Genomic DNA, 27,696 nt, shown 5'->3' on the forward strand with positions numbered 1-27,696 from the left:
GGTCTCAGGTATCCGAACGGAAACCTCTTCCCTTCCTTCCAGGTTTCCTATCGTCGCCTCGAATACACCACGATGGTGTGACCTGCTCATATCCTCTATTCAATCTACTATCGCCTTAAGTCTAATAGCCGCAATGGCTGCATCACGCTTAATCTGTATGTCTATGAGTCGGATATCTAGAATAATCTTCAGTGCCTTAGTGGGCGTGGTCCTCATCGCTCCGCTTATGCCAAGACAACATGTTCTCTGAACATGTTGTATTATCCTAACGTTGCTCTTTTTCTCCATCGCAGTCCACCAAACGACTGAGGCGTAACTAAGTTTTGGTCTAACCACATTCCACTAACTCTGGACTATCTTCGGATTCAGGCCCCATTTCGAGCCTACGCACTTCTACATAATTCTCAACATATGTAAAACTTCTGGGTACGTTCCTGAATATGACACCTCCAATTCAGTTTCCTGTCCAATATCACTCCTAAGTATTTTACCTTGTCAGATATCGAAATCTTTCTATTGAGGAAACGTGGTGCGTGGACTTGGGAAAAAAGATTTTTTTTTTTAATTTAAAGAAAAAAAAATTTTAAAATTACTGCGTCAATATAAATGCTCTAAATCATAGACACACAACCGACGTACATTCTTATACCCGCGGGCATTGGAATAGAAGAACACGGACAGTGTACGTTGAGGAGTGTAGTGTTGAAAAATGCAACTCTGCAAACAAATGTCAAAAAATCAACTCTCAAAAGTTAAACAATTTGTAACTTTGACGACCAAGAACACTACTTCACGTGTGGCAACATAGAATGGCGCTCGCTTTCAAGCGTCAAAGTTGAAATTTTTTTAACTTTTCCGCGTTCCTTCTTGGAGTTTATGACAGAGCCGCATTTTTGCAACGCGACCCTCAAAACCAAAGCTCAACGCGCTCATTCTGTTTTGGCCTTAAGCAACTCGTGTGCCTCCGTTCGGTCGACGCATTGTTGTTATTTTGCACTTGTTTGACTGTTCGAGATTTACTACCCCTCATACAAACACAATTTATTATTTTCAGCTGTGTTAGTGTGCCCATCACTGCTGTAAACAATGAATATATGAAATTTCATCAAAACCGGACAAGGGAATCGAGGGTCAGGCGTTGATGGATTGAAGGAGTTTCTTTGGACTTGTATTTTTTATTACTGATTAATTTTCTGAGTCAACAGATGCATTGATCCTGTTGATCAAGTTGGTTTTCGGAAGGGTATGTCACTTCCAGGTGAAGTTGACAGTTGAAAGAAAATGGTATGGAAAATGCGGCAAAGATTTATTGAGAACAAAAATTGATTGATCCACATATGAATTCATAATGTTCGGGGCAATTTGCTTATCGGTCGCTAAAGCGCGGGTCGAAAGAGTCAGGCGTTAATGGGTTAAAGGGGTTTCCTTGGGACTATATTTTTATTACAGGTTACTTTTCCTGGGTCAAAAGACACATTGATCCTGTTTACGGCAATTTGGTACTCAGTCGTCAAGTGGATTTTCGGCAGGGTATGTCACTTTCAGGTGAAGTTGATATTTGAAATAAGGGCTATGGGCTATACTGAAAGGATTTATTGAGAACAAGATTTGATTGATCCACAGATGTATTCATCATGTTTGGGGCAATTTGCTAATCAGTTGCTGTAGCGCGTTTCAACAGAGTAAATTTCTTTCAGGTCAAATTGGCTGTTCGGAAAAATATGTTTTTATTCTATTCGGGGTAGTTTGATTAAATTACGAAATAGGGATTGAAGCATAACAATACTAAAAAAACTTCGTTGCCTTCAAAAATCATGCCTCGACATTCTTTTCATTTTATTTTATATTGTTTTATTTTATTTTGTTTCATTTTATTTTATTTTAAGATATTTTAATTTGTTGTTATCTTCCACATACCTTCAAAATTTTCCTAACACATATCATTTACTTTGAAATTTCTTTCTCTTCTAGGTCTTGGCTTCCGACCAATGCCCCCAGAGGTTAATGTTGAAAGTACTTTAGTGTGGTACGAATCATCCAGGCCAGATAACTATAAATACTGGGTTGAGGAAACTGCCAGATTTCTGCAAGGTAAGTTAAAGCAATCCCCTTCCTCCACTATAACTGCTATCTGACTGACATAGCAGTTTACTCCACTGAATATATATTGGATGTCATTTTTTGTTCATGTTAATTTGTGGGGAATAATTTTTTATATGTGTTACATTTATATTTTTCGATGTTATGTATACGCTTTGGTTATAAAAGCGGTATCATTTAGTAAGTATAAAAAGTTTTTTTGAAAAATTGTATAAAAGGCTGAAAATTCCCTAACAAGTATTGGGCTAGTTAAAACTCCTAATTTTTTTGAAAGCTTGTCGAAGAGCTAGTTTAAGTTAAATAAAGTTTTAAACCTTAATATATCATACCACTAACATTGAATTTTCCCATTCCCAACTGCAGCCTATGATGAATTACCAAAGGATAATCAAGTAGTCTGCTCATTTGAAAACCCACCACCACCTGGCAAAGTGTGCGGCATTGATCGTGCCCAATTTGCTCCCTGCACTGAGGAAAATCACTTTGGCTACAATCTCGCCAGACCCTGCATATTCCTTAAGCTGAACAAGGTAAGAAAAGGGGGGGAGAGAGTGGCAGAAATGTCCAATATTCCAAAATGTTATTGATGTTTTTTTTTCGTTCAACCTTTTGCAGATCTACAACTGGGTTCCTGATATTTACAACGACACAAAAACAGTACCAGAATCCATGCCCGCTGAGTTGAAACGACACATCACAGAAAAGAACAGTTTGAGACCACATGAGGTGAGATTCGTTCAAGTATTAAATTATTATATGCCTACAACTATTAATCCTAATGCCTTGACTTGATTTTTTATTAATGCTTATATTTTTCTTAACTTTTTTCTCCATTTCAGACTAATGTAGTTTGGGTATCCTGCGAAGGTGAAAACCCTGCTGATGTTGAAAATATTAAGGCACGTGATTATTATCCTCGCATGGGTTTCCCCTGGTTCTATTTCCCATTCAAAAATATTGAAGGTTATATACCACCCATTGTTGCTGTGCAATTTACCGTTGAAAGTAAGTACCCACATTTTTTAACCGATATAAAATCCAATATGGGGACTGGTCGAAATTTAAAAAAGATTGGTTTATATGGCAGCTATGTCGAAATATGAACCAATTTGATCCCCTCTGAGGCCAAAAAGGCAAATTTGCCCATGAACATTCCACTAAGGAACAGAGGCAAACTTCTCACATTGGGTGCTGTCCAATTCAAATTTTAGCTCAATGGTAAGGGGCTCTCCTTTTATAGCCGAGTCCGAACGGAATACCGCAGTGCGACACCTCTTTGTATAGAAGTTTTTTCATTGCATAGTACCTCACAAATGTTGCCAGCATTAGGAGGGGAAGTGTGGAACTATTCGATCCTCTTTAAGGCCAAAAAGGCAAATTTGCCAATGGTCATTCCACTAAGGAACAGAGGCAAACTTCTCACATATCATTGAGTGCTGTCCGATTCAAGTTTTAGCTCAATAATAAGGGGCTCTCCTTTTTATAGCTGAGTTCGAACGTCATGTCGCAATGCGACACCTCTTTGTGGAGAATTTCAGAATTCATGCCATAGTACCTCACAAATGTTGCCAGCATTAGGAGGGAAAAACCACCGCTGAAATTTTTTTATGATCTTCCGCCAGGATTCGAACATATGCATTCAGCATCATAGGAGGGCATACTAACCTCTGCGCTATGGTGGTCTTCGCTCTGAGGCCATTATCATAAAATCCTGACATATAACATTGGTAACAATGTGTAAAAAAATTATTGAAAACAAAAATTTATTTTTTATTGCAACTTCTTCACGAAAGTACACTTAAGTTATAGATGATACCTAAATGACAAGCTGACTAATATTTTATCTAATTTACCACATCGCATGTAGATACCCCCAAAAAGAGGGTGAACTACTACCGAACCTACTTTAAATGCGGATTAGCCTTAATTTCAAGGAAAAATGCAAAAGTCCGAAGTTTTGGCATCCAATCATTTCCAACATTTTCACAAAATCTAAAGACCTTTTTAAAAATGTTAAAAAATTTATTGAGATCAAAAATTTATTTGTTTTTATTATGACTTTTTTGTGGAAACACATAAGCTCTAGTTAAATAAATAAATGACTAGCTCACAGTAATATTTTATTAACAATTATGTTTACGGCTCTGATATACAATCTCTAAATTCATTTATCAGATATGGTATTTTAAGTACAGCCAATCTTTTTTAACTATTATCCCACTGTTTGGCGCCCGATCTCCGAGGTAGGTCTCTAGCTAGGTACTTTTGCATATAAAGTCGTCTCGGTAAAGGTCAAAGGTCCGGGCAGCCATCGCCAAGTGAATTTAAAGAAGGTGCTATCAAATATTCAGTTTTTTTATAAAGGAAAAAATACATTTCTATGAACCATGTCAAAGAAGAGAAAAGGAGGGAAATAGCACTTTTGAATTGTTTAAGCTTATCCTTCATTTTGGGTTGTGCAAAAGCTCTGAGTAAATTGGATAGAGATGGTCTTCTGAGTACTGATAATCTTTTCTTTGGCGCCCGATCTTCCTAAAATATCACTCTTAAAGCGTCGCAGAAGTCCAGGGGAGTTTCTGCCGAGTGAAGCGGGAAAAAATCGACAATCAATATTCGATTTCATTATGCTTTTCCTTAAGTTTATGTGGTACGCGAGCTCTAAGTAATGCTAATATATTGGGCAAGAGTTCCTATTGTTCGTCTCCCAATTTTACTTCAGTATTATATAAATTGTACTGTTTTCGGATATAAAGACTCCTCTGTAGACGTCACAAATGTCCCTACCCTCTTCTACCAAGTTAAAGCGAAGAAAGGGATATTAAAAATTTATTCAAGAGATGGTCATCTTCGAAAATGAAGCTTTTCGGCGAACTTTTCTTTTATTTGGCGCCCGATCTTCTTCCAAAAATATAGGTATTTTCTTCAGTTAAGTGAAATGGTTCATCGGATCACAAGTTGCCTTCGAGCTTAACATTTCTAAGGCGTTGCAGACCTATGTAAAAACATTACAGATGGTCATCTTCATAAATCAATTTTTACGGTGAATTTTTCTTTTGCTTGGCGACCGATCTTCCTCCAAAAATATAGAAATTTGTCTTCAGCTAAGTGAAATGGTTTATAGGATCGCAGGTTGTCTTCGAGCTTAACATTGCCAACCATCTGCAAGCAGTGCTTACGGATATGAGATGGATATGCAGACCTACAAAAAGCTCTCTGTAGGACCGGTTTAAAAAGAAGGAGGTTTCGAAAAAGTTGTTTTTTTTTATTAAGGAGACCATCAATTTCAATGAGAAAATTTAAGAGAGATAAAAGTAATGTGTTTAGATAGGGTCTTCTTAGTACTGCTTCCTTTTCAACGATTCGCCCATTTGTTTGGCGCCCGATCTTCTTTCAAAATGTTATGAATTGGTGTCTTTAGCTTGCTTATATGACCCGTCTGAGCGTCAATAGTCCTCAATGTTCAGCCATCTTCGAGCAACATATTCCAAAAATAAAGGAATTGATCTTCACGGTTTCCTCGAACCCCAAGACTTCCTCGAGCTTAAAATTGCCAACCATCTTTGAGCAGTGTTTGCGTATATAAACACCTTTCTGAGGCGTTGCAGAACTGTAGGCTCTCTGTAGGCAATGCGGATGTCTCCGGCTATTTCCGTCGGTTTAAGGCAAATAAGAAGTTGTGGAGAAGCTGTTATAAACGGGACCATTTATTCCAATAAGCAGAGCAGCAGAGAAAAAAGAGTAATGTGGTTAGGGATGACCTTCAAAGTACTGTCAATCTTTTCATCGATTTGTCCTTTTATTTGGCGCCCGATCATCATTCAAAAAATATGAATTGATCTCTTAAACGCAGTTATATGGCCTATCTGAGGCTCGGTAGTCTTCGAGCTTAAAATATTCAGTCATCTTCTACCAATGCCTTTGGATACACAGTCCTTTCTGTACGAGTATAACCTGTAGATGTCCAGCTCCACTTCCGCCGAACGAGACCAACGAGACAAACCATTTCAAAGACCAGGTTGAAGAACAGAAAACTTATAGTATACTTGTAAATATTAAAAAAAAAAAACCCCTTACCCCAAGAATTAGTATTCTATAATAAGACTTTCCGGACACATAACAAACCTATACTTATGCCTTCCAAAGTATATTAACAAATTAAATGCTATAAATAGCATAGTCCTAAAACATTATGCCACTTAATCCTCCTTAAACAGGCGTCAGAGACTTTTTTTAATTGTCAACAGCCACGAAAGGTAATGCAAAAGCCAGGGGATTTAACAAATTGTTGAAAGATTTAATGGTTCCCCATTGTTCGCTATTATTTCTACAATATTGCTGAAAAGGAAAGAAAATCCTACATGCACATGGAAATCCGGTTGGAAACCAATGACAATTAAAATTTTCCACAAAGGAAAAGACTTACATTAGTCATTAGTGTTTTACAGATTATTCAAAAAAAATTTAACTATTCTACAGACAAAATATAAAGAAACCAAAAACAATTGATATTTATACTAACAATATTTTTTCTACTCCACTTATATACTATTTTTTACCAAACTAAATGGTAACTTTTTAAGTAGCTTTAGCGGTTTCCCCTTTGTCTTCTCATACTCGTTGCACCTTCCTTCCTATAAAAGAATTATACCTTAAGTGGTATTAAAATAAAACGTTGAACTCAACGGCAACACACACAGAATAAACTGCATTTAAATGGTTTTGGGGTAGGTGAAGCTCCATGGGGCGGTTTAGTGGCATGACTTTGCGATGTGTGCAAAAAACAAAAACCAGGTTAATATGTCACGTTATGGGTATGCAGAAAAACACAAGAGGCAAAAGAGTACAAAATTAATTGTTTAACGTCAAAATAAAAAGGCCGCAAAATGAATTGCTGTAATCACAGTTAAAACAGATACTATGTAACAACTACAAGAAGCAGGTCTATTACAAGTACAATGTCTAGAGAGGACAAAAAAGAGAGTTATGTAATCGATTGGGGCTTTTTAACAATAAAACAAGTAAAAGCGTGCTTAGCTAGGCCGGGCCGACGAATATTATGTATCCTCCACCATGCATCGCATTTGTCAAGTTCTTTGAATGACTTTTTCAATTCAGCCAAATCTGGTTAAAATTTGGCTTCTAAGGGCTGAAGAAGTCAAATCCGGGGATCGGTTTATATGGGCCTATATCTGTTTATAGGAATCATACTTGACATGGATGTTGGAAGTCATAACTCAAGTCCTTGTTCCAAATTTCAGCTAAATCGCATTAATATTGAGGCTTCTAAGGGCTCAAGAAGTCAAATCCGGGGATCGGTTTATATTGGGGCTATATCTGTTTATAGACCGATTCTGAACATGGATGTTGGAAGCGGTAAATCAAGTCCTCGTTCCAAATTTCAGCCAAATTGGATGAAAATTAAGCCTTATAAGCGCTCAAAAAGTCAAATCCGGGGATCGGTTTATATGGGGGCTATATCCAAATCTGAACCGACATGTCCCATTTGCAATCCCCAATGACCTACATCAAAGAGATGTATCTACGTAAAATTTCAAGCGGCTAGCTTTACGCGTTCCACCGCTATCGTGATTTCAACTAACGGACGGAAGGACATGACTAGTTAGACTCAGGATGTCGAGACGATCTAAAATATATATACTTAATGGGGTCGCAGATCAATATTTTGAGGTGTTACAAACGGAATGACTAGATTAGTATAACCCCATTCTACGGTGGTGAATATAAAAATTTAGGTTTCTAGGGGCTCAAAACCTCACATCCTAACGGAAAGGGTACAAAAGGTACTATTTCAGTTTAGGAAAGGTAATAAAACTACTTATTCCTTCGGGAAAGGATACTACAACTGCTTTTTCCTTTGGGAAAGGCTACTTAAACCACTATTTCCTTTGGGAAAAGGTATTAAAATTTCCTTTGGGAAAAATAATTAAAACTTCCTTTGGGAAAAGTTATTAAAATTTCCTTTTCCTTTGGAGAAGTGTACTAAAACTAACTTATAATTTAAGAAGGGGTACAAAAAGTAATCCACTACATTGAGAAAGGTACTAAACTTACCCCTCTCCTTCAGCAAAGGGTACTAAAACTATCCCTCGGGAAAGGGTACTCAATTTTCTTTTCCTTTGAAAAAAAGGGTACTAAAACTACTCCACTCCTTTGCGAATGGGTACTAAAACTACTCTTTTCTGTTGGGATATGGTACTAAAGTACTTTTTGCTTTCGGGAAAAGGTACTTAAACTAACTAAACTTCTTTTGGGGAGTGGTACCTTAACTACATTTTTCTTCTGAAAAGGGTACTAAAACTACTCTTTTCTTAGGTATGTACACTAAACCTACCCTTTACATTGTAAAAAGGTATTTAAACTACCAAGAAAGAGTAGTAAAACTGCCTTTCCTTCGGGAATGATGTTAAAACATTGGGAAATAGTTCCAAGACTACTCGTACCTTTAGAAAAGGCGATAACATTAACTTTTCCATTGAGAAAGGGTACGAAGACCACTACAATTCATTGGGAAAATGTACTAAAACTGTCCCTCTCCTTCGGGAAAGGAAACTATAACTACTCTACTTCATTGGAAAATAATACTAAAACTACTCCTCCTTGGGGGACGGGTACTAAAACACATTTTTCTTTGGAGAAATGGGAAACTACATTTCATTTTGGAAAATGATACTTATGCTATATTTTCCTTTGGGAAAGCGTATAAAACTCCCTTTTCCTTTGGGTATGTTCCTTAGGGAAAGGGTACTAAAGCCACCTTTTACTTTGTGAAATGGTATTAAACTACCCTTTCCTTTCAGAAAGGGCATCACAACTTCACTATCCGACAGTAAGGATGCCAAAACTACAGTTTCTTGGGGTAATAGTACAAAAGCTACCATTTCCTTGGGGCATCGGGTACAAATATAATCGTTAATTGGGGCAAGGATACCAAAACTGCCATCTCCTTGTGGAAAAGATACCAAAACTATATTTTCCTTTGAAAAAGGCTACCAAAATTACCATTCTTTTGGGAAAAGGATACCAAAAATAAATTTTTCTTGGGAAAAGGATATCAAAACTACTCTCCCTTGGGAAAAGGATATCAAAACTACCTTTTTCTTGGGGAAAGGATACCCAAACTGCATCTTCCCTAGGAAAAAGATACCGAAGCTAACCTTTTCTTGGGGAAAGGATAACAAATCTATCTTTCCTTTGGGAAGGGATACACAAACTTACCTTTCCCTTAGGAAAATATACCCAAACTTCCTTGTCCCTATGGAAAACATACTGAAAGTAACCTTTTCTTGGGGAAAGGGTGCCAAAAATACTTTTTTTTGGGGAAAGGATACCAAAACTTCAGTTTCCCTAAGGAAAGGATACCAAAACTACCTTTTCTTGCGGAAAGGAGACAAAAACTCCCCTTTTTTGAGGGAAATGATACCAAAACTATCTTCTCTTTGGGGAAAGGAGACCAAAACTACCTTTTCCCTAGGGAACATATACTGAAACTAACTTTTTCTTGGGGAAAGGATACAAAAATTTCCTTTTCCTTAGGGAATGGTTACCAGAACTACCTTTCTCATAGGGAAAGGATTCCAAAACTACCTTTTTCTTGAGGGAAAAAATACCAAACTATCTTTTCCTTGGGAAAAAGATACCAACACTACCTTTTCCTTGGGGAAAGGATACCAAAACTACCTTTTTCCTAGGAAACAGATAATGAAACTAATCTTTTTCTTGGAGAAAGACTGCCAAAAATACCTTTTTCTTGGGAAGAGGATACCAAAACTTCCTTTTCTCTAGGCAAAGGATACCAAAACTTCCTCTTTCCTGGGGAAAATATACCGAAAATAAACTTTCCTTGTAGAAGGTGTACACGAACTACCTTTCTCTTGAGGGAATCTATACCAAAACTATCTGCTCCTTACAGAAAAGAGACCAAAACTACATTTTCCTTAGGGAAAAGATACGGAAACTATCCTTTTTTTGGGGAAAGGATGCCAAAACTTCCTTTTCCATAGGGAAAGGATACCAAAACTACCTCTTTCTTATAAGAAACGATACCAAAACAATCTTCTCCTAGGAAAAGGTAGTTTTGGTATCCTTTTCCTAGGAGAAGATTGTTTTGATACCAAAACTACCTATTCCCAAGCGAAAAGATTCTGAAACAACATTTTCTTGGAAAAAGGATACCAAAACTCCCTTTCTCTTGGTAAAAGAGTAGCAAAACTGCCTTTTCCTTGGGGAAAGGATACCATAACTCCCTCTTTCCCACGGAAAATGTACCAAAAATAACATTTCTTTGGAGAAAGGGTACAAAAACTAACCTTTCCATAGGGAAAGGGCACCAAAACTACCTTTTCCGTGGACAAAGAACACCAAAACTACCCCCTCCTTTTGCAAGGGATACTGAAACTACCCTCTCCTTTGGAAAAGGATACTTGAACTACACTTTTCATTGAGACTATCCATTCCTTTGGGAAAGGATGGAAAATTTAACTACTACAGCAGGACTCTGAAATTTTTTCCTTGAAAAAGACTAACCTTTCCTTGGGGAAAGGGTTTCAAATTTAACCTTAGCGTGGGGAAAAGGTACCAAATTTAGCTTATCCGTGGGGAAAGTGTACCCAAGGGCATGTTTCATTACATTTTCCTTTGGAAAAGGGTGCTAAAACTAACCTTTCCTTGGGGAGAGGGTACTTTTCTTTTTGCTTAAACAACTCTTTCCATTGGGAAGGGATACTAAGGCAACCGAAAATATATATTTTTTTGTGGATAACTCACAAAAAGTATAATTTTTGTGGGAAGTGCAATAAAATTACCCTTTTTAAAGCCTCAAAGCCAATATTCAATTTGCTAATTCATTTGTATGTATGTCCTTATCAGGTTGCCTTTCACTTATCTTACTGTCAAACACTTTCCAGGTGTTCGATGATTGTTGCTCGCTAGCTTACAAAAGCTCATTTACTTTTGTTTGTTTAAAACCTTATCTTGTGTAAACATTTGAGTGGTTTTAAAAACGGATTTCCTAGAAGACTACCCACAGGAAATCAACCTCCCATTTTATAACACGATGTGAAACACCCATAACCTTTCAAAAGCAATGACGTACAATTTGTTTTTGGCTACATCCAATTCACTCATGCTGTCAGCACTTCCTTGTCATAATAAAATTCAAAATTCAATTTTACATTTGATGTACTATATGATAGGTTTAGGGTAAGGGTAGAGTTTAACATGAGCTTTAACAAGTTAACAACATGAAAGGATATATTTTGTCAGAAAGAGAATAATTTGCCAGTGTGTGAAGAAGAACGTAGGAAATGCAATATTTAATCTAACTTGAAAGAATTATAGGTGAAAATTGTTGTGGATTTTTTTTTAAATATTTATTGAGAACAAAAATTGATTGGTGATGGGATTGTGAGTGGGATGGTCTGTGCGTTGATCTAAGATAATTACCTTCGCTATCTGGGCAGTAGTCGCAAAATTCGTGATGCCATGTCCGAATGTGAAAATGCCTGTTTTAATGAAAAAGTATTCCGTCCTGTAAAACCCCAAGAAATCAAATCAGAAGAACGGTTTATTTGTGTATTATTTAATTTTATTATGTCCAATTCGTTCCATACTTAATAAGGAGCCGTCCGGAGTTGGGGTTTTTGAGTCGAAGTAGAGCATTAGAGTTTACCTCGAGTCGGAGTCCGCTGGGAGTTGCGCGACTCCGACAACAGGACCATACCTATCATGGACATTAGGCAAGTTCCGAAATTCTCTGGGTTCATTTAAACACTTGTATCATATTCCAAGTATCTCTCAAAAAAGATTCTTTTCATAATCATATTCATATATCAGCACCGTAAATGAAGTATTTTGCTTTTTTCTTCAATAACCCATAGCAATGTTGTACAGGACTTTTTTTATATCGAAACTTTGTTAAGTCATTTACATGGAAATAGATAGCAACCCGTATCCCCCCCTACTGAGGGTGGCCCAAGTGTTGTAATAGACACAACTTTGGCATGTGTAGCAGGTGTGGTTAATCAATATTGCATGGGAAAGGAGATGGGTAGACATTCTTGAATACGTTTTGTCCTAAAAACAATATTCATTGTAAAAGTACATACGTACTCATTCCTCACTATCAACAGTGAGTCACACATGAGTCAACATAGAAAAAAGCTTCTTGATTGGCCCAGCATGACCTGCTTTCAGTAAAACGTTGGTTAAATTAATTTGGAAAAAAAATAAAGAAGGAAGTAGACATTGTGTCATACAAAAAAATTTTTGCTCCCTTGGTGCGGGTTTGTCCAACTGCATTCAGCGACTAGGTAAGGCTACAATGGATTTTTTCTTGGGGAACTGGCGATAATTCTGTCTTAACAATGAGTCTAATTAAATTTTAAGATCAATGCCTTTTAGTCATACCACTTCGAAATAAAGTTTTAACATGGCTGGATACCTTACAAATTCCGCCAGTGGGGGAAAGGCAATAATCTCAGCTGAAACTGTTTTCGGGTGTTCCCTCCAGAATTTGAAACGAGGGGTTTGTCTTCATGGTTACCTCTGACGCAGAGATAAACATGTCCGCCTACGACGCTTAACGCATGGATTACGATCCCGGGGATAATATCAGAAGAATTTTTCAGCGTTTTTGTCCTAATTTTAAAGATACGAGCAAAAAATAACCTAACTTAATTTAAAGATGATAAATTTTCCAAGTTTTTAAGGAACCATTTCCTTTGGTGAAAGATATTATACTTGATTAAGGATTTTTATTTTGGATTTTTAATGGTATATTGGCGGGTCCTTTACTTTGCATCTTGTTATTAAAGACAAAAATCGAATAAGTCGACGAGTACTTTGACAGGGGCCATAACCGGACACTGTGCCATAGGCCGCATGGGCATACCACACAATGACTTATGTAAGAGTTGCCTCGATGAGGATGAGGAAGAGACTATTGAGCACTTGCTGTGTTTCTGTCCGGGTCTGCAGAGGCGTAGGCTCTCCTTTCTGGGTAGCCGTTTCTTCTGTGATCTGGGTGAACTTGCGAACGTACCTCTAGTATCTCCCCTGAGGTTTGTTGAGGGAACAGGATAGTTCCGACGGAGGGGGTGACACAGGTTCCGGCATAAGTAGGTCCGTGCTGGCGTAGGGAAGGGCGATTCTTAACCTTCCGCTCGGGTTTCTCCAATCCTCCTGTCTTTTTCTTTTTATTCGTGTATAACCTCTAGTACGAGGTCTCACATTTTCATTTTTCTTCCCTTTCTCTCTCTAGGGTACCACAATGGGCCAAACTGGCCTCCGAGTGAACTCACCTTTGGTGGGCGACCCATTCAACCTAAACTAACCTAACCATCGACCGGTTCTTATATGTCATACTAAAACTAACGGCATTATCCACAAAACTTCATGAAGCCATAAAATAGGTTTAATTGACAGTTTTATAAAGGAAATATGTAAAATAAATATCTTATATATAATAAATTACTAATCATGAACTTTTTATTCTATCTCTTTTTAGCTGGTGTCTTAATCAATATTGAATGCAAAGCTTGGGCACGTAATATTCACCACGATCGTTCGGAGAGGAGAGGATCCGTCCACTTCGAGTTGATGGTTGATTAAGAGCTAACTTTGGAAGATAGTCAACAGCAACAGCAAAAACAACAACAACAAGATCAACTTCAACTGCATCAAGACAACAAACAGCAGCAGCAACCACAACAACAACAACAAAAGGAACAGCATCAAAAACATCAACAACAACAACAAGAAAATAGCAAAGAAATAAATAATAGTACAGCAGCAAATATGAAAGGTTTTTAAATAAAAGTAACAAAAAATAAGCAAAATTTAGAAGAAGAAGAAGAAAAACAAAGAACAACTGTATGAAAAAAATTCTAAACCAAAAATATGAACAAAAACACGCAAAGCATTATTTCAAATCTGATAATAATGCAACGACGAAATAAAGAAAATTACAGCAAAAACCAAAGATGCAAAAATAAACTAAAGAAAAAATAAATAAATAAATAAAATGATGAAAACAACAAACCATAAAAAATATAATAAAAATAGCAAAAACTAAGTAAAAGAAAGAAACTTTAGCAAATAATAAAAGTTCCACAAAAAAAAGCTTAATTTTTGAGACAGATTTCAAAAATAAAACAACAAACAATTTTTTTTCAAATTTTCAAAAATTTTGTTAAGTTTTTGTTTGTATTGACAAAACGAAGAAAACAACAACAAAACACTCTGATTGGCTGAATATTAAAAAAAATAAATAACAAAAACAATGTTAGGTTTTCCTTAAACAATTTTTCTCAGTATTCTTCAGTTCCAGAGTTTTTAAGTTCCTCTTAATAATTTTTGGGTTTATGTAAAAAAATAAAAAAAAATATCGAAAATCAGCACAGCGAAAAATTATTGAAAAAGAAATTTAATAACTGTGTACTAAAAAAAGTGAAACTATTATAAAAATTGGTATTTAAAAAAAAACAGAGGCAGAGATAAAACAAAACACTTATCAAAAGAAATGGAAACCCTCCCCTCCAAAACCTAACCCTCTTTAACTCTCCGTTATAAATCGTAAAACAAGAGCATCTTTTTGAGAATATTCAAAGAAAATCCAAGAGAATCTAAGAACAGAAATTTCCCCCCTTCTTCTTTCCACTTTATTATTGTACACACTTAATATACATACAGTGGCCAACAAAAGTTTACATACAATGGTCATATCTACTACTGGTGGATTGCTGAAGACCAACCAGTAAAAAAATAAACCAAAGCGGAAAATTATTTTAGAAATAGAAATGTTATATGGAGACTCAGTCCAGCCTATACATCTCAATATACATCCTAGTGGCAGCAGTTTTTACTACTAAAAGGTCCTGACCAAAATCCTGCTACAAATTTACAGCGCTTTGCCTTTGCCTGTCTACAGCGAAGGAAATTCCCTTGTGTGAGTGACACCTTCTTAAGGGATTTAGCTAGAGTTATGAATTTATTGAGAACAAAATTTGATTCACTATTGTAAACAATCTTCTTGTAGATCCGTTGCAGTTTTTCTCCCTGTCTAAACTCAGCAAATATTGATGTACATACGAAAGAAAATCGTTTGTACATCGCTATCTCCAAAGTTCTTTCGGAAGACCCCGGTATATGCTAAAAATAATTCAAATCATTCTGATTTCTACACAACCTTAATGGACTCAGCTGTTAAACCCAGGTTTAAGTATGGCTTTATTCTGTTGGAAATTCCAACTCCTAGTGAATTCTATTAAATCGGCTGATGGTTTTTGGGGTTTCTTCTTAAATGGATTATTTTGCGAAAATCAAAATACAATCCCTTAAAATGGCTAATTTCGACAACGATTCCACCGCAGTCCTTCAGATCGCAGACCTAATATGCTTGACAGTAGAACTGAAGAAATTTCGATTCTATGCTGTCAAACATTTTTCTTCAAACTGTGGCTGTCCCTTCATTTTCAGTGATATTATATTAGGAGATGTATGAACTCGCTTTTAAGTACTCATATATTCTGAGTTTGGAATTAAACTAAACTAAATCGCTTAGACAATGTTTTGTTAACTCATTTTTTCAGCATTTAAATATTTTGGAATATTTTAAGTCCTGTTTAAAACCTCAGCATCATTTTATGAAATATTCATAAAAGGTTAAAATTAATCAAGCCAACTTTTATGCAAGGGCGCCCCAGCAGCCGAGTTGGTAGCGTGCTTGGATTACCAGTGCAGGGGTCGTGGGTTCGATTCTCGCCATAAGCCTTGGTCTGTCGCTACTGTGGTATCACATTGGACTTAAAATTGTCTAGGTGAGTCTGTAAGGGAATGCCACTCTTACCTAACCTAACCTTTATGCAACTTCGCTGGTAGTTGAGAGTAGCCTTAGTAGGTAGACTTTTGTAAGCCACTGTTTGTTATATAGAAAACATATTTTTCAACACACACGAAACCAAGACGAACATCAATGCTGTTTAGTAAATATTTTATGGAAAATAAACAAATTATAAAGAACAAACACAACAACAACCAATTACCAATTTTGTTTGTTTAAATTTGTTATAAATTTAAGCAGAACAAACAACAGAGAAACCCTACAACATGAAGGAAGAACAAAAACCTAATTACTTAATAACAACAACAACAACAAAAAGATTTATAAAATATTGTAGATTTTTAAATATTTAAAGCATTATTTAGGAAATTTTCAAGTAAATAAAGTAATAAAAACCAAACAAAGCTAAGGAGTCTAGAGAATAATGCATTAAAACCAAAACAAAAAACTAATCCTCTTTACTTAAACCAAAAAAAAAAAACAAAAATGAATAAAAGTGAAAAATAAAAAAATAAGTAATTTATTATAAACTAAAAGTAAGTTAAGTAAAGCAAGAAAACCTAAAAACAGAGACAAATATACACACACACATCTTGAAAAAAACAAAAACAAAAAACCAAAACCGAACAACCGTAAATTAATAACAAAAAACAAAAAAATTAAACATGATGAGTACCGTTGAGAGAAGAGAAAAGATCATAATTTAAAATATATGTATATTTATTTTTTAAAAAACAGAAACCATTTTGTTGAAAACAAAACAAACACCTTGTTTTTCTTCTTGTAAACAAAAAATAATAAAAAAAAGAACTACGAAAAATAAATAAGAGAATATAAAAAAAGCGAAACAAACAAACAAAATCTGCAACTGTGCTTATTAAGCTTTGGTTACACTGAAAGAAACAAAAAGTAATAATAATACACCCACCACACACACAGACACATTAACTCTACTGCTGTAATATTATTCGAAATTTTTTTATTTTTCTCTTTAATTTCTCATTTAAACTAAAACAAAACAATATCAAACCACAATTGTCTTAGTTGTGTTTCAATGTATTTTTGTTTAATTTTATTAATAGATTAATTAAAAAATATATAACCCCGTTTCCCTCCATTAACTATAGTGTAAACAATTCTCTACCAACTCCCACACACAAAAAATTATATCTCTTTTACATTCCCCCTCCTAAAGTCAATATGATCAAAAAAAACGGAAATAGTCAACAAAAACCACAGCTTAAAAAATTATAACAAAATTCCAAAAAATTACAAAATGAGAATTCATTCTCAAAAACATCTTTTTATGTACGTACACCTGCTAGTGCTAAACGCTAAAAGATTTCTAAGAATAATAGAACCAAAATTGTCTAAACACAGTCAGCCTAGAAATACATTCCACACATAATTCTATGTAAATGAATGTCGTCTGCATAACAACAACAACAAAAAATTAAAAACTAAATTAAAACTAAAAAAAAACAAAGATATTGTAATGGATAATTTGTAATTTATCTTCTTAGTGAATGTATCAAATTGAAAATGTTAAATTTGTGAAGAATAAATAAATTTGCTAGTTGATCGAATAAACATATACATATATATATTCCATATAAAATTTAATTATTTCATAGCGAGAGTCTAGCGAAGTAATTTATTATGGGGGAGTAATTCAGAAAAATTAGTTTAAAACAATTTAGATGGATTTAATAGGGACACTTTATACAACGTATATACTTTTTCAATTGAGATTATTGAATTTAAAAAAAAAATAAAAACCTATAAGGATTGCAAATTAGATTTCTGAAGTTATTGAGAACAAATATTGATACGCTATCGACAACACTATTTCAGAAGACTCGTTAGTAGACACATTTATCTGCAACTCTCAAGGTAATTTGTCTTCTCTTGGTTCTGTAGTATAACAATGGTCCCCGTATATCTGATTACAGACCTTAGAAAATCCAGGATAAGACCATGTGGTGTGAGGGTTGCTAACATTGGGTTTTATCGTTCTGCATATATAGTTTGTCTGCTTTTATCCAATGGCGTTATTATGGAGATTTCTGTATTTATTGAGAACAAAAATTGATGCGCTCTCGACAACACTACTACAGAAGACTCGTTAGTAGACACATTAATCTGCAACAATAGGTACTCTGTAAGTAATATGTCTTCTCTTAGTTCTGTAGTATCACAATGGACAAAATTATCCACGATCGTCTGATTACAAAACCAAGAAAGTCCCATGTGAAACCATCATAGGATTGCAAATTAGATTTCTGAAGTTATTGAGAACCAACATGTATGCACTACCGACAACACTATTTCAGAAGACTTGTTAGTATACACATTTACCTGCGACAATAGGATCTCAAGGTAATCTTTCTTCTCCTGGTCCTGTAGTATAACAATGGACTAAATTGTCCCCGTATACATCTGATTATAGACCTAAGAAAATCCATGACAAGACCAACTAACCCGTTAGTTATTCACTATGTTAGCACCTCGAAAGAATTTTTTAAGGCTACCAATTGCGGTCCTAACGAAACCTAAAACCATGCAGGTTAAGACCATGGACATAATGTGAAGTCTTATCAAAACTTTAGAACAAGAAATTACTCATAATTGAATAAAATCTCCAAGCATGTCTGATTCCAGACAGCCAATTTAGACTTATGAAAACTAGGCTCTTGCAACATAAGCCTTACCAAAACTTTAGAACACGAAATTACTCACAATTGACTAAAATCTTCAAGCATGTCCGATTCCAGACGGCCAATTTAGATTAATGAAAATCTAATTGGCCATACTAGTACAACTAAAATTGCATTGCTCATGTAAGGGTGTCAACGTCTTATCCACCTAGGTCTTCATAACTTGACGCTCGGAATTTATTGAGAACAAAAAATGATTCACTATTGTAAACTCATTTTGACAAAACCGTTTGTAGAGTAAATAACAAGCATTTTTCTTCCTCTTGTTCCTGTGGTATCTTCAAGTAATACCTCTAATTGCAGACTGCCGCTATAACCCAACTAAAATTAGACCCTTGCGGCTAAGATCGCTTAGTGTAACTATAACTGCTGATTTTAGGGCTAAGAATGTTCTGCATATAAGAGGAAATTTTGACAAAACCATTTGTAGAGGAAATAGCAGGCATTTTTCTTCCTCTTGTTCCTGTGGTATCTTTAAGTAATACGTCTTATTGCAAACTGCCGCTATAGCCCAACTATAATTGGACCCTTGCGGCATAAGATCCCCTAGTGTAACTAAAATTGTTGATTTTAGTACTAAAATAAAAATAAAAGAACATTCTGAATTGAATCACTATCGAAAACTGTTTTTTACATATAAGAAGAAATTGAAGACATTTTTCCTTCTCTTGTTCCTGTGGTATACCAATGAACTTAATTGTCCAAGTAATTTAGAGTCAAGATTTTTCCAAACCTTAAGATTTGTTGAATAATATTGTGCAGCCTGCATAAGTCTTACTTACTTTAATTGGCTATGACAGAACATTTGTTCCGCCAGCCGAACGTTGAATAGTGTTCCAAGCGCTTCGATCTTTCGGGCTCATTTTATAATCTCTGACATCAAGTTTCGAGATGTGTCCCACCAATTGATCTTTCCATCGGCCTTTTGGTCGTCCCGGTTTGAGTGCACCACCTTGCTGGAGCTTCTTCATCCATTCTGACAAAATGTCTTAGCCAACGCAGCCGTTTTATTTTGATACGAGTATATATGCTATCGTCGTCGCACAGCTCTTACAGCTCGTGGTTCAAACTGGTCTGAATAAGTCACACTGCTGAAAACTGCTAAGATCGCCTTAATTGTTCTATTAAAAATTACTAGGTTGCTGACATTGATCATGATACTGAAGGGTTGCAGAAAACACTTCAGCAAGCCAGGGGCCACAAGGACAGCCCAAAATAAAAAAATTTATAAGCCAGAGTGAGTCAGAAAAGGCTCAGAATCAATTCTAGATTAGCTTTTACAGCTCCGTGGGAAAAGCCTCTAGGCTGCGAAAGGTTCTCCTCCAGGCTGCTGAAGACTTATGGACAATGTCAGTACGAACATGCTAGAGAAACATCTCATCAAAAATACAACGTGTGACGTAATAGGTTCACTGATATTCTGTCGTAATAGGTTGCGACACAGTAAAAACTGCCTTCAGCAGGTAATGGCTAGTAAGCAAAACTAGTATAAAACTTACCAAAAAACAAGGTGCACCCTAATAGGTGGTCATGGATATTCTGTCGTATTAGGTTGAGTAAAAAATATCTTTAGCTAAAAAAAGGTCTGTTCGCGAACTTTTTAAGTAAAAATTTACGAGAGAGTAAACACAGTCTTAACTCAAAAAATGCTAATTTTGCCCATGACGATTCCACTAAGGAACAGGGGCAAACTTCAAACACACACAGGCTTAACTCTCGTGTGCTATTAATCTGAATTAAACAGCCGTTCGATGCTGCAAATTCCCGCTGGGAAAAAACCTCCAGTAGAAATTTCCAAGCAAATACCAAAATATCCAAGTTTTGCTAGCTATGACCCACTCTCCCGCTCTCTTCTGCTAGCATTAAAAGAACCAGAACGACTTTCAGTAATAATTTGTGCAAATTTGCACAAATTTTTGAATACGCAACACATAACGTCTAGCAAGTCCAAACTAGTATAACCACAAGAAACTTTGGCAAACGCAACATGCCCCGTAATAGGTTGTCGCTGATATACCCTCGGCGGACATTGTAACAGAAATCGCCAGTTCCCACTAACGCATAACTTTTTATGTCAGCATGCTATGTGTCACTCGAATGAAATACTTTCGGTTGCTTGATTCGTTTCAAACAGCTGTTTTCCTTTTGTAAAATCAGCTGCTTAAAATATACTAAGTAAAGGGATACGATCAAAACAATCCATTTCAAATGCATTTTGCTCTTTGCTTTACAGAACATTTTCCCCCAAATCTTTTCCAAAATTCTTTAAAAATTTATCATTTTCAATTGTTACACAATTTTTTAGCCATCAAAGCGCTAATAAGCCTACATACATATGTGTATTTTAAAGAAAACCATTTTATAGCGAGAAAAAAACCACAAAGTTGTGTTGTTGGTGTGTTAAAGAGCATAACAAACAAAAAATCAAGTGTGGTACAAGGAATGTTGTTGTATTTAAAGTTAAAATAAAATGGAAAAAATATATTCAAATAACTGCCATTTTTTACACACAAATAAAAATGTATGTAAAAATATTTTTTTTTGTTTTGAGTGTTATGCTAAATATAATAATTATTATTATGATGAGATAAATAATATTAACTAATACTTAAAGACAAATATGATGAACAAAAGAATTTTCATGAAAATAAACAAATACCAATGACAAGAGATAGCATAAGGCGAATGGCGTTCGCGCAACATAATGGCAAGGAATCAGCTGATAACTAACTGTCAAGTCTCTAACAACCACAACAACACAACACTAGAGGGCGCTTAGAGAAAAAACTTCAAGATGTTGATGCAAAGTAATAAACCAAAGCAAATCCAACAACAACAAACAAACCTTATATTAGTTATGTCTCACTCTGTAGTTAAGCATAAACCCCACTAAACCCCAAAAATGTTAACAATTAATTTTTAAAAATTTATTTAATAAAGATTATTAAGTTTTGTCTTTAAAACAACCAAACATTTGTGTCATTTTATTTTTGTGTGTTTTCAACAAACAAACAAAATCCGAGAGTTAAAGAAGTATGAAGGAGAAGATGGAAAAATAACAATAATACAAAAAAGCAGTGCTACCAACAACAAAACATAAAAAAAATAAAATCCCCACAATTTAAATGTAAGCTACTTTTAGGCTTTAAGAAAAACACACACGTCAAAAAACAATTCACATCCCAGCAAACTTTTTTCCGAAAAACTACAAAACTTCTAACCTTTTCAAAAATGTCATTTCAATTTTTCCTAAATTTTAACTTCCCACAAAGTTTGCTTTTACCAATAAGAGCTACTATATATATATAGAAAAACAAACATCCTTAAAAACTCCTCCCCTCCTCCTTTAAATAAAACATTGTTCATATATACATATTAAAAAAATGCCCTTTTTGTCAGTGTGAAGCATAATAAAACCAAAAAAAATGAAATGTTTAAATAAGCTAGTTAAAGAAAATAAAAAAATATAATGTGTAAAACCATTTTGCTAAAAAAATAAGAACAAACAAAAAAAGTCATAAAGCTTCAATGTAAAACTATTTTAGTTCTTAAAGCCACATAAAACACTTCAAACCCCAAAACACAGACATCGCGACATTATTAAAAACTTAAATTAGCAAACAAAAATCGTAAATAATTTAAAAGCAAAAAAATATATATAGAAATATAAAAACAAAGTTAAGTCCCCCTTTAGTTTAAAAAATAAAACTATTAATTTTTTGTAATTTCCCCATGATAAAGTTGTTATTATAAAAAAATTATGCAAAAAAAAAAAAACAAAAAAAAAATTATTTGGTTTAAAAAAAAAATTCTTTTTTTTTATTTCTTCAAAATATTTTTAGTTTATTATTTCTTAAAAAAAGAGTAACTAAGAAAAAAAGAAAAACATAAGTATTGCTTTAATTTAGATTTAATGAATGAACAAAGAAGAGTAACAAATTTAAACCATCATTCAGTAAAAAAAAAACTACAAAATCATGGTATATATAAAAAAACAACAAACACTGCTTTTTGTAAAATTTAAGTTTAAATTTAAACAGAGGTAAATTATAAAAACAATAATAATACAAACCAAAAAAAACAAAACAACCAGAACAACAACAACAAACAGAAGGTAATTAACAACAACCATTTATTAAAAAGTAAAACCAGAAAATGAGACAAAAAACCAGAACATAAATGAGGTAAAATCGTTTAAATAAAAAAGAGAAGAGAAAAAACAAAATAAATTTTACTGAATTCAATAAAAAAAAAACAAAAAGTAATAATGTTGATATGGAATTAAGTAATTCCAAATAAAAAGAAAACAAAAAACATATTCTTGGTTTTTATTTGGAAAGGCTTCAAGAATTCAGAGGTTTAGTATATATATACATAAACATATTTTTGTGGGTCTAGTAGAGAAAATGCTGTAGGCATGTGACGAATAAGTCTCTCGCCTAATGCCGTATTATAGTTATGAACTATAACACACACAAACAACCAAAACTTGCACGAACTAATAACATGCCCAAAATAAGAGTTGCACTAATCACTGATTTTGACAGATAGTGCACTCTATATTTTGATGTTAGGCAACTGCGACTACCTCTAACTTAATATATCTTGTGTTCTACATCGTCTGCAACTTCTATCTCCTCTAAATGCACTTGCATCGCATTTGCCGATTCGATGTACATAGTATTTCCTGAAGTAACCATAACCTGCCAGCATGTGGTTAACGAAATAGTTGACGTCGCCGTACTTCCTATCTCTAAACATCTATAGCCTAGTACTGACATCGACTATTCGCCCAAACAACTGTAGAAACGAATAACAAACAAGTAAAAGCGTGCTAAGTTCGGCCGGGCCGAATCTTGGAACACCATGGATTCTGCAAAAAATTTAGTTCAAGGTCATAATTTTATCCTACATACCAAACTTCTGTCAAACCATAAAAAATAAAGCTTCTAGAAACCGAACAAGGATGATCGAGAGACCGCTTTACATGGGAGCTATATGAGGTTATAGACTGATTTGAACCGAACTTAGCACTGTTGCTGGAAGTCTTAACCGAAAACCGCATGCAAAATTTCAGCCAAATCGGACAAAAATTGCGGCTTGTAAGAACTCAAGAAGTCAAATCGGGAGATCGGTTTATATGGGAGCTATATCACGTTAAAGTCCAATTCGTACCGTACCGTACAGTTGTTGGAAGTCATAACAGAACATCCCATGAAAATTTCAACCAAATTGGACAAAAATTACGGCTTGTAAGGGCTCAAGAAGTCAAATCGGGAGATGGGTTTATATGGGGCTATATCAGGTAATAGACCGATTCGGACCGTACTTTACACTGTTGTCGGAAATCATAACAAAACACTACATGCTCAATTTCAGCCAAATCGGACAAAAATTGCGGCTTGTAAGGACTCAAGAAGTCAAATCGGGAGATCGGTTTATATGGGGGCCATATCAGGTTATTGACCGATTTGGACCGTTCTTCGCATAGTTGTTGGAAGTCATACAGGATTCACTGAATAAGGTTAAGCCAAGCGATCAGCCGATATACTTTTTTTTAATATTTGACAGTACTTGGCATTGAGGATGTCAACTTGTTCTCTTTTTACATTCATTCTTTGTTTACGTTTTCTCCTATATAATGACATTTTCAATCGTCAGATTTGACATCCTTAATGATGTTTATGGGGCCTATCCACTTTATGTTTTTACATGTGACCTAACCTTCTATTAGTGAATCCTGGAAGTCATAATAGAACATAACATGCAAAATTTCAGCCAAATCCGACAAAAATTGCGGCTTGTAAGGGCAAATCGGGAGATTTGACATACTTGGCGCATTTTTTGGTCATAACAGAACACCGCATGCAAAATTTCAGCCAAATCGAACACAAATTGAGGCTTCCAGGGCCTGAAGCAGGATTCACTAATAATAATAATTCAGTGAATCCTGGGCCTGAAGAAGTCAAATCGGGAGATCGGTTTATATGGGAGCTATATTAAAATTTGAACCGATATGGCCCATTTGCAGTGTCCGACTACCTATGTCAATATTAAGTATCTGTGAGAAATTTGAAGCAGATAGCGTTCGACCGCTATGTGGTTTCGACAGACAAGTGGACGTGCGGACATGGCTAGATTGAGACTTCATGGGATCTTAGAGAATATTTCGATGTGTTACAAACGGAATGACTAGATATATTAAGATGACAGATTTTTTTATGCAATCTCTTACTCGAACACACAAAAAGAAAAATTAAACCTCACAATTATGGAAGTACTTTAAACCAGCGGAAATACTTAATACAAATTTTCACGATTATCTGAGGAGATATCACTGGCTTGGAAATGCATTTCCCAGATTCTAGAACTCCAGCTATTTCGGTGGATACAACATCGCATCAACAAGCAGCAGTTGTAGATCGTCGATGTATTCTTTAGGTTCTTACTTAAAAAGAGTCGTTATGTATGACACAAACTTAAAGCATGGGATGTACAGCCTTATAACATAGTTGAAAACGAATGTTTTGTAAACTATAGTCAGGTATTATATCCCCAATATAAGCTCACAAACAAAACACACTTAGGTTAGGTTCGGTTGAAAAGAGGGTGCAGATATTAATCCGTCCCATGCCACTATGGACATACACCTAAGCCAGTAATCGGCTTGTTATGCGCTCTAAAAACTATAAAGTAACCTATCAAAGAGAACATTTTAAGTTAGGAATTCCGTGCTACTTACAAAATTATTAATTGTTTTCAATACCACTCCACTAAGTTTGTTCATTTCTGGTATTGTGTCTCCAACTAAGAGCCGGTATCTGTTAGACGCGAAAGACAAAGGAAATGCTCCAGCGTCTCATCATCTCCCCGCATGCCCTACACATACCGCACCGATTTGACATAAGTGAGCTCGTAGTTCTATGTGTCCAGTTATGATACCAATAGCTATACTGACCTCCTTCTTACTTCCTTTCAGTAATGGCCTCGTCTTCTCACGATCTGGATCCCCCCATAGAATTTTCGTCTTCCTACCGACTGTTTCGCTGTTCCACAATGTTGCATGCGCATTCGTCGCCCACTCCCTCCAGTCCTCTGGCCTTCAGCGCCAAATCGTGTGCCCTTTCATTTCCCCTTTACACCGTTATGGTCCGGTACCCAAACGATGTGGATTTTGCCATCCTCAGAGAAGGCATTAATCATCTTTTTACACTGCTAGACTGTTCGTGGCAGTTTTACTGACGGTAAAGATGTTCACACTCGTTAGCACCATACCACTTCACGCATTCCGTGATCGCCCGGATCTCCGCCTACAGGACCGTATTATGGTCAGGCAGTCTAAAACAGATCTCAGTCCCTGGGTTCTCAATGTAGACCCCCACGCCCACTCTGTCCTCTAGCTTTGATCCATCCGTGTAACATGATCTTCCAGATGGCGATACTTGGGTTCCGTCAGAATTGCCATCTGGAAGATTATGTTACACAGATGGATCAAAGTTAGAGGACAGAGTGGGCCTGCGGTCTACACACTTAAGTGATGTGTTTAAGGAAACTTCAGCTTAATTAACAACAATGCTAAAAGATACTTCTGATATATCTACCACATGTAATTTGTGGCCATCAAGAGCCAACCATAGCTTTTTGTCATTTTGTGTATGATTATAATTTAACAACAGGGTCCGACACTTTGAAAGATATTTTAAATCATTGGAATGTGCTCAACAAAACCGTTTGTATTGTTACGGATAGGGACAGCTCAATGCTGAAATCGTGCGAAATATTAAAAATTAGAATTATTCCATGCTTTGCTCACACGTTGCATCTGGTGCTTCAGGATGGTTTGAAATTCGACAACGACGATTTAGTAAAAGCCTTGATTACAAAGTATAAGACCATAGTCAGATTTTTTAAGCAAAGCGCCATAGCGGACGAAAATTTTAAAATGGCTCAAGCAGACTTCTCATGTACTTTGCTATCGTACAAGAAATGCCAATGAGGTGGAACAGTTTCTACCTATTGATACAGCGAATATTAGCTGCAAATGACACCATCGTTGAAATTCTATCAGGATGCACTTATAAGGTGAAGTCATGCGAAAGTACAATTTATTTATTTTTGTTTTGATTTTGCAGTAAATCTAAATGTCAAAGGCTTGATATCACAGCTGTGATATTTTTCTAAAAAGATGTATTTGATACGATATTCTACACATAAGCAACAAAACAGTGTTATAATGATGAAAATACAAATATAAAACACTTTTGTAGAAGATAAGTTGTAAAACAAAGATTATTTCTAAAACCACTTTGTCATTTCAATTTAAGGCATTTGCTACTCAAGGTAGTTCCTTTGGGGGTAGATTTTTGTTGTTATGCTAATGACTCCACCTCTTAACTGTACCATTAAGTCCTATTAGCAACTATTAAAGCACCGTTACCTTTTACGGCTGAAGAAATAAATATCTTAAAGATATAGAAAAATATTACCATTTTTCGAACAAGCAACTGAAAAGATTTCTCGTGGGAAATATGAGACTCTTTCGCTGATAATACTAATAGCAAGAAAGAAATATGCAAAATACTTTATTGGAGTCAATAAAAACGGTCAGTAACTAGGATGGCTAATATATGCAAGATGCATCACTCAAAAAGAACGGTTTTCACTATAATTCAAATGCTGAACAAGCATCAACAATTTTTGAAAATGAGCATGTGGATTTGCCAGTCAAAGGAATTCCGGTCAATATGAATTCGACAACGGAGACCAAACCTCAGGAGCCATTATTTGATTTTTTAGATGATAGACCCATTAGCAAATACACAAAAGTATGATAGAGCTGGCAAAGATTAACTATATAGTTCTACACCTCTTATCATAATATCGTAAAACTGGCCGGCTGTATTCAACTGTTCGCGTGAGACACCCTTGCATCAAGACCTTAAATTTCATATCTATAAATTAGCTGTTGTGACGAGGCTCACTGCGCCAACATGCAAAACATGCTTTATTGGAATGGTATAA

At 35.3% G+C, this 27,696-nt stretch overlaps 1 protein-coding gene and 1 long non-coding RNA gene across 6 annotated transcripts in view; one reads left to right on the forward strand and one right to left on the reverse strand.

Moving 5' to 3' along the window:
* LOC106084388 (sodium/potassium-transporting ATPase subunit beta-2) overlaps positions 1–17,552 on the forward strand; it is an 80,386-nt gene extending 62,834 nt beyond the window's left edge. For 4 of the 5 annotated variants that reach the window (XM_013248024.2, XM_013248028.2, XM_013248027.2 and 1 more), the window contains exons 4-9: positions 1,972–2,091; positions 2,269–2,280; positions 2,464–2,630; positions 2,716–2,826; positions 2,940–3,105; positions 13,625–17,552. In XM_013248024.2, coding sequence (XP_013103478.1) covers positions 1,972–2,091; positions 2,269–2,280; positions 2,464–2,630; positions 2,716–2,826; positions 2,940–3,105; positions 13,625–13,728 — 680 coding nt within the window. In that variant the 3' untranslated portion in view covers positions 13,729–17,552. The remainder of the gene's footprint in view (positions 1–1,971; positions 2,092–2,268; positions 2,281–2,463; positions 2,631–2,715; positions 2,827–2,939; positions 3,106–13,624) is intronic. The other variant, XM_013248031.2, reaches the window with a different exon arrangement.
* Positions 17,553–18,008: 456 nt separating this feature from the next.
* Positions 18,009–18,458, reverse strand: LOC131996369 (uncharacterized). Its single transcript, XR_009397818.1, has 2 exons — positions 18,317–18,458; positions 18,009–18,181 (listed from the first exon to the last, which is right to left on the reverse strand). It is a non-coding gene; the product is annotated as an uncharacterized LOC131996369 (long non-coding RNA).
* Between the last annotated feature and the right edge of the window lie 9,238 nt (positions 18,459–27,696).

This window comes from Stomoxys calcitrans, chromosome 3 (assembly GCF_963082655.1).
Source record: "Stomoxys calcitrans chromosome 3, idStoCalc2.1, whole genome shotgun sequence".
NCBI classification, from domain to species: Eukaryota; Metazoa; Arthropoda; class Insecta; order Diptera; family Muscidae; genus Stomoxys; species Stomoxys calcitrans.